This window comes from Oratosquilla oratoria, chromosome 24 (genome assembly GCF_046742065.1).
Source record: "Oratosquilla oratoria isolate Oo_2021 chromosome 24, ASM4674206v1, whole genome shotgun sequence".
Taxonomy (NCBI): domain Eukaryota; kingdom Metazoa; phylum Arthropoda; class Malacostraca; order Stomatopoda; family Squillidae; genus Oratosquilla; species Oratosquilla oratoria.
Genome location: NC_134800.1, coordinates 11,882,792 through 11,890,291, shown reverse-complemented (window position 1 = coordinate 11,890,291; position 7,500 = coordinate 11,882,792). Strand labels below are relative to the sequence as shown.

The 7,500-nt window shown below is 48.7% G+C and overlaps 2 protein-coding genes across 2 annotated transcripts in view; one reads left to right on the top strand and one right to left on the bottom strand.

The window, feature by feature from the left end:
• LOC143038452 (NBAS subunit of NRZ tethering complex-like) overlaps positions 1–7,500 on the bottom strand; it is a 214,897-nt gene that overhangs the window by 178,441 nt on the left and 28,956 nt on the right. The window lies entirely within an intron of this gene.
• The window catches only part of LOC143038451 (uncharacterized), a 39,692-nt gene that overhangs the window by 32,006 nt on the left and 186 nt on the right, over positions 1–7,500 (top strand). Inside the window, exon 2 of the mRNA XM_076207663.1 lies at positions 623–7,500. This exon is cut by the window's right edge and continues 186 nt beyond it. Coding sequence (XP_076063778.1) covers positions 623–5,417 — 4,795 coding nt within the window. The 3' untranslated portion in view covers positions 5,418–7,500. The remainder of the gene's footprint in view (positions 1–622) is intronic.

Here is a 7,500-nt window from a genome sequence, read left to right as displayed (position 1 = left end):
CTTATTTATATTACAATTTTTATTTATTTTTCATTCATTTGTCATTATTATAATTTTTATTCCGCATCCGACCAAGTTATGGACCAAAAGGTCTCCTGTCGACATGCTCCGCCTTTGTAAAAAAAAAAATCCTTGGTGTCGCCAAGCGATTCGATTCAGTTAAAGAGTAACCAAAAACTCAAAAAATCGATGTCAATTTGAAGGTATTGGGTTCAAACGAAATATTAGGGTTTTACAGGTCACAGAAATTGGTCATTCCTTGTCTTGTTGCATCCCACAAGAGATTAGTTAGAGTTGTTATTATTTTTATTATTGTTATATTGTGTAATAGGCTGTCTACGAATTATTTGTATTCAATATATTTAAGCGAGATTTTTTTATATTTCTTTGTTTTTAATCCTCCACCATGCCCTAACATGACGTCAGATGGCACCCTTCCTTTAAAAAATGAAATAAAATAAGTAAAAAATAATGAAATTAAATTAAAATAATAAAATAAAATGAAAACTGGGACGCCATTGTTGAACCCACAACGCACTTTATTTGTTTACTGTCTCCCATGGCACCCGCCACTGGCACCGTGCCACCTTATTCATCCTCGCCCTCTTCTCTCCTGTTGCAGATACTTGTACCTGGTCGCGGCGGTTGGGGTGGTTGGGGTGTGGTCCACCCCACTGCAGCACGGCAGGCCTTGGATCCTGGCCCCGATCTCCTCGTCCTTCTCCACATACAGCCTCGTGGCTCCCGCCGGCGGCTACGCCCGTCTCCTGACCTCGCTGGAGACACCTCTCAAGGACCTGACCCTGTCTGCCTGGGTCAACGTGTCGACCTTCACCGACGGCGTCTCGCCCATCCTCACCTACGTCATGCCCCAAGCCTCCCGCCAGGTGTCCTTCTTCCTGCGGCACGACGGCCTTGGAGTCCTATGGGGCGGCCCGAGGACGGACATTGCGCCCTACAGAGGCGTCCTCGTCGACCGACGACCTCGAATGTACTGGAACCTCGAGGAGACGGAAGGCTTCGTGGAGGACGCCGCCCGGAGCGCGAGGAACAAGCGTGAGGCCGAGGCCGAGGCCGAGGCGGTGGACTACAGCAGCGGGTTGGGCAAGAACGTGGACATACTTGACCTGGGTGGTCGTCAGGGCCGGCAGAGAAGCCGATGGGACCCACTGAGCTTCGTTGACGTCGACGAGATGGGCGTGGACGACCTGATAGCCCAGGACTCCGGCATGCACCTCGTGCCCACCCGCGCAGACTACTCGCGTTCCGAGTTGTACAACACCTGGAAGAACGTGCCCTACGATCTGCACATGATGGAGAGCGGCGGAGGCGGCGGTGGAGGCAGTGATGGTGAGGTAGTCGATCCTTACGACCAGCACCTGGCCACCAGCGACTTCGAGACGCAGTACCAAGAGCCCGTCATCATCACCAGACCCACCGGTGACGACGGTGACTTCGTCTTCTTCAACTGGAACGTTCCCGGGGTGCCCAAGGCCCCAAGTCACCCCCTGGGGGAGAACCAGTGGTCCCCCATGTGGGAGGAGGAGCCCAAACTCCCCGACCCGACGCCTTCACCGGCACCTCCGGAAAAGACCTCGAGGGTTTCTGACGAGGACGACGTCATTGGGGGCAAATGGAGTTCTCAGGTGACTGAGGTCCGCCTCGGACCCAACCACTGGAACCCGTTCACTTCGGTAGTGTCCAACAGCTTCTCCTACGCGGCTCCACCTCAGCAGCCCCCCCGTCCCCCCACTCCGTCCCACGTTGTCGCACCTCCCCCACCTCCTCGCGCTCACCATCCAATCCCTCCCTCAAATCGACCCGTTCCTAATACTCCCACTCACCTTGCTCCTCCTCCTCCCCCTCCTCCTCCTCCTCCTCCACCTCGGGCAGTCCCTCCCACTCGAACTTCTCCTGAACCTCCCAGTCCTCCTCCAACACACACAAAACCATCTTCGCATCTCCATCCTCCTCCCTCAAGACCTGACCCTCTTCCCCAACATCAGCCACAGCCAGCTACCTCGGCACCTACAACCACAAACCCTCCTGCAACTACCACGCCAAGAAGAACTACCGAACCACCGCGAACTACTCAGCCAGCACGAACGTCACAGACTACGCAGGCATGGCAGCTACGAACTACCAACGCGCCGCTAACTACAAGACCACCAGCGCCTTTTTTCAAGGTGACACCAAAGGATAACATCAAGACTACCGTCTCACAACCGCCCACAACCCAACCCACAACCCAGACGACGCCCCCGCCTCAGACAACTCCCACAACCACGAGTGCACCAACTACAACAACGACACCAACAACCCAGAAACCCACAACCCCAAAAACAGGAACAACAACAACAACGACGACTACGACAACGACCACGACTACTACACCTACTACTACTACCACAACTACCACAACTACCCCACCACCCCCAACAACAACTCCTTACTCGCGGTACACAACCCTACGGTTCACGGGTCCCCCGAGGATCCACCAGCCGGATCACGTGACCTCCAAGAGCGTCGTCAGGCAGCAGACGATGCGGACGCCCCTCTGGAAACGCATCAAACACCCACCCATGCCCAAGTTCACCACCAACGCCCCGTCGACAACGAGCACCCCGAAGTCCAGAACCACGACAAAGAACCCCACGAGTCGAACTACGAGACCAACAACGGCAGCACCGACGACGACAACGACGACGACGACGACAGCACGACCTCTTCGCCCCGTGTACTTCCATCAAGGACAACAGGACTCGAAGGCCTACGTCACGGGTGGAAAGTCGAAGGTCTCCGTATGGTCCGCCAGCGACCAAGACGAGCAGAAACCCAACAAGCACAGGTGGGCCGACCGGGTGAGAGATGCTCTGACTTCGAGCCCTCCTAAGGACTCGTCTGTCGAAATCACGCCCGACCACATGGACCAGTTCATGCGCGTGCTCTCGGCCCCGCCCACGGTGACAGACGGCAACAAAGCCGTCGTCTACTCGATCCCCATCACGGACGAGAAGGCCTTCTACACCATGTACCAGATGTACCAGCAGGAAACGATGGCCACTATGGGGCCTAAACCACCTCGGCACGCGTCGCTGGCAGACGCTACTGAAGCGGAGGAGGAGACCAACGTTAACCAGCTGGGGTCGACGGACGCAAACCGCGACAACGACAACGTGAACGCTGACATCGTGTACTTCCCGAGCAACGAAAACAGATTCGAGTTCGAGGGCAACCCTGCGTTTTCTTTGGTGGAGGAGGTGGTGGAGGTTCCCTCAAAACCCGTGTCTCTGCCTCTGTCCGAGAGGAGCGACATTCCCATTAACGAAGAAGACACGAGTTCGATAAACAGTCATCCGGGTTACACGGGATATCAGGAGGAAGTTCTTACTCCGACGTACATCGACAGAGATCACACACAAGAAGGCTATACGCGCGTGGCAATAAGCCAAGCGGACGAAATACCTTCAAGATCTCAAGATCAAGGTTCTTTCGTATACAACCAAAAGGATATCAAAGCTCAGCAGTACAGTCTTGAAGACGAATACAATGCGACACCTATAGATCAACAAAACAGTGAAGCTAAGCCTATTCTAAGTTATGCCGGTGGATCATATTCATCATATCTCCAGGAAGCCGGGATTCTCCCACCATACACCCAAGAAAACTTTGCAGCCTTATACCGCCTAGCCGATGATGAAGTCTTACAGTTCAGTCACACAGCAAACGACTATCCAAAACATGCCACTAAGGATGGAGACCTTCCTCCGAGCCTTGAAAGACTCCCGTCTCACAGCTCCAAGGACGAAGTACCTTCCTTCAACACAGAAAAGGTCGAGGTCGACAATGACCTTCCCGAAGTTCCAGCTTATCCCCAATATGCCTTCCTGGATGAAGGCACTGTCGTATCCTCTAGTTACAATGAGGAATCTGAAGCAGAATTTGAAGACCACGACTTTTCGTCTCCAATTGAAGACAATGAGTCCATCTTAGCCACCCTCCCCAAAGAACCTCAATCCATGTCACTACCCAAACTGCCTTCCATCACCATAGAGGATCCACAATCATCTTCAGACATGATCAAAGTTGTATTAATGGATGGAGACAAGCAGCCCCTGACTTTTGAAATCAAGAAAGAGGAGGAAGAGGGAGAGATATTGGAGTTGAATGAGAAACAAGGAGAGAGGAAGACAGTGGAGGAGGAGGAAGAGGAGGAGAGAGAAAAGGAAGTCGCTAATCACAAACTACACCATAACCAAAACCCGAGCAAACCAACCATCTACGAACTCCAACACAACAAGCCGAAGGTTCAGGCGCCCAGAGTTCCTTTTTCTAAAGGTTCACATTCACGCCCTCAGGTTCCTCTCATCCCCCGGACTACTGTACGCACACCTGGAATACCTTCTCTTCCATTTGAGAGGGCTCCCGATACTGGGAACGCTCCACCACCTGCACCCAAGAGACCGACCAAACCAGTAGTCCAGGAACCTGAGGCCACCAGTGTGAGCCCAGCAGAAGTCAATAGCAACAATGCGCAGCAGCCACAACATGGACCTGTTGTTGCCTTTGCCGAAGACCTAGCTTCTCTTCCTCCATCTCATTACCAAGAGGTGATTTCCCTCTACCACGAGGAAAAGCCGCCGACATATGTTCTCCCAACAGGAGCCCCAGATGAGTATGTACCACAACCAATAGGTTACGGAGAAATCCATCATGAGCCTGAAAGGCTTGGGCAAGAAAACCCTCACACCGTTACTGTCTACAGTGATGATACACAGACGCTTGCTGATGATTTGCTTCCCCGTCCAATCCATACCATTTCTTCCCAAGAGGAGCCAGAGCACTGGATGCATCCGCCAAATACCAACAGTTTCAGGGCACCCCCAAGTAACGATCACAATGTGGACCGAGTATTCATTGCAGACCCTCCACCAGAAATAAACGATCCACAGGAGCGTAAGCCCGAGAAACTACTGCCTCTTGAAACCGAAGCCCATGACGTGCCCCTAAGCATCCATTTCAAAAAGATTCCATACCAGTTCACGCCAAACGAGTGGTTCCACGTCGCCTTCTCATGGCACAGCGACATCAGGCAGATGGACGTTTACGTCAATGGACAGCTGGTCGGATCCCTAGCCGATACGATGCTCCACACACCCCACTTCCCACCCAATGGCCTGATCATCCTTGGTCAAACTCTTCTTCCAGATCTGACCCAGTTTGATCACACCTCTAATTTCATTGGGGAAATGAGTAAGGTGAACATCTGGCCGCAAGCCTTGGACCAGAGGGCCATCAGGGGCATGTATGAGTGTACAGACTATCCTGCCACTAGCAGAGCCATGTCCTGGAATGAGCTTTCCATGCGGTTCTACAATGGTATGCACCTTAAAAACTTGGATAGTTTATGTGCTTGAGCTGGGTATAAGTGGAAAGCAACCACTGCAATATCAATTATCAGCTCCCTTTATATGCAATAGGAAAGCGTATTTAGCCCAGTATATTGTGGAAAATGGGGAGGAAAACACGCTAAAGGTGGTTACAACTAATTGTAAAAGGATTCTCATAATCTAAGAAAGAAAAGCGTGCAGGTCACGTTTCCAGGACAAAACGTGTGAATTGCCATTCGCCCATCATGATAAACATTTAAGTTTACTTTTGCCTCACAATGCTACTGTGACCTAATGTAGACAGACAGTGTGACAGTTCTACGACCGCGTTTTGACTATATTGTGACAGTGATGTGACCGTGGGGCAAAGCAATGGTGATTCACTATTATTCAGTACAGTATCTTTAAGATTTGTTTCCTTTTAAGAACAATGCCATGTGTGGATATTTATAGACATACTGTACGACTATGTAGGATCATTGTTTTGTTGTTACATGTGTAGATTTATTAGATCATATTTCAGTTTTCTCATTTTTCAAAGTCTATGTTTTGCTTCCCTTTCATGCCTCAAAATCCAGGTATAAGGTGTCGGCAAAAATTAATTTGCTGATAAGTAAACGCACTTGATCATCGATGTACAAAACACTTCTTCTGATGCGAGCTTGCAGTGTGTGTGATCCACAAAAGCTAACGGCATTCTTTACAATGCCGTTATAGTTGTCATTTATTTTCATCAAATACATCTTGATCAGTGATGTACAAAACATTTTCGAAATAAGCTTGCCATGAACGGGACTCGTGGAAGCCAACTGTGCTCTTAAGGTGCCATCATATTAGCACTATTTTTGCCAATTCACCTTTTGAGTTGACTTTTGAGTGAGTTCATAATAAAAGTAGATAAAACTGTATATCTCATTTACAAAATGCTTCAGCCTGTCAATATCCAAGTGACCTACAGTAAATAGTAGGATTATCTGCATGGTGGTGAAGCAGACTGGGACAATGATGTCTGGAGGCCACAGGTCTTCTGCAAGAGAGACCAGGGGCAATAGATTGATTGATTCTCTGGAGGCAAAGAGCTAGATGGAAAATGGTTCAAATCCATCTAGCATAAAAAAATGTAAGGGCATACAATCTCAATCCCTAGGCTCCAACAAAGGAATCCAATACCTAGCCACCTCACAGATTGAGTAATTACAGAAAAAAATTAAATAAATATATATATAAATAGATTAATAAAAAAAGAAAAAAAATGAAAAATGAAATAATGACTGGCACAATGCTAAATGGAGGTGCCTGAAAATGGTGCTACTGCTGTACTAGAAATGGAGAGGTCAACATTCCTAGGGGCGTCGCCCTAAGGGGCTGGCCCTTGATCTCTCTCTAACAACTTTAAGTATATTTTACCCATCCATTCAAATAAGGAGACCTGACAATCACCAACTGCTCCCCTCATTCTACTACTTTCAGCTGGTGACATAAAAATTGTCCGACATTAACACAACACACATTAAGTCCGTTTCTTCCCAAAGAGATCTGTGGAGGAGACAGGATGATTGCCAGTCGTTGCTGAGCTGCAGGTTTCTACTCGGTGAAACTCACAGCAACAATCACTATCAATACCGTATACTAACAAGTTTCAAAACACTTGTTCTTAAACTCATTGCACTGGTGATACACATGTGGTGTGCATTGTTCACAGTTTTTACCAATCTTGAAATAGTAAATTCATTCTGGATTTGAGTTGGGGCTCATGCCACTCTTTTCTCCTTAATTACACAAAGCTGAAGAATCACTTGTTGAAAACATTAGAACTTGACAATGATTATGGGATCTCATGGATCCTGTACATAAGAGGTGGCGAAGAAGCAGAACTGAAGTTTTATTACTTAATGCAGGAAAGGAATTTTTACCTACTGTAATCTTCCATTCTGACCATATCCATGGTCTGATACTTGTTAGGTATATATGTATGAATTTGTAGCTTTCAGTATGAAAGACTTGTACCAAACCATACTAAACCATGCCTGACATCATTAACTCTCAATGACAACTCTGGGTAAACTGGTGCCAAAAATATATGCAAAATTTGCTGGTGCGACGTCACCTT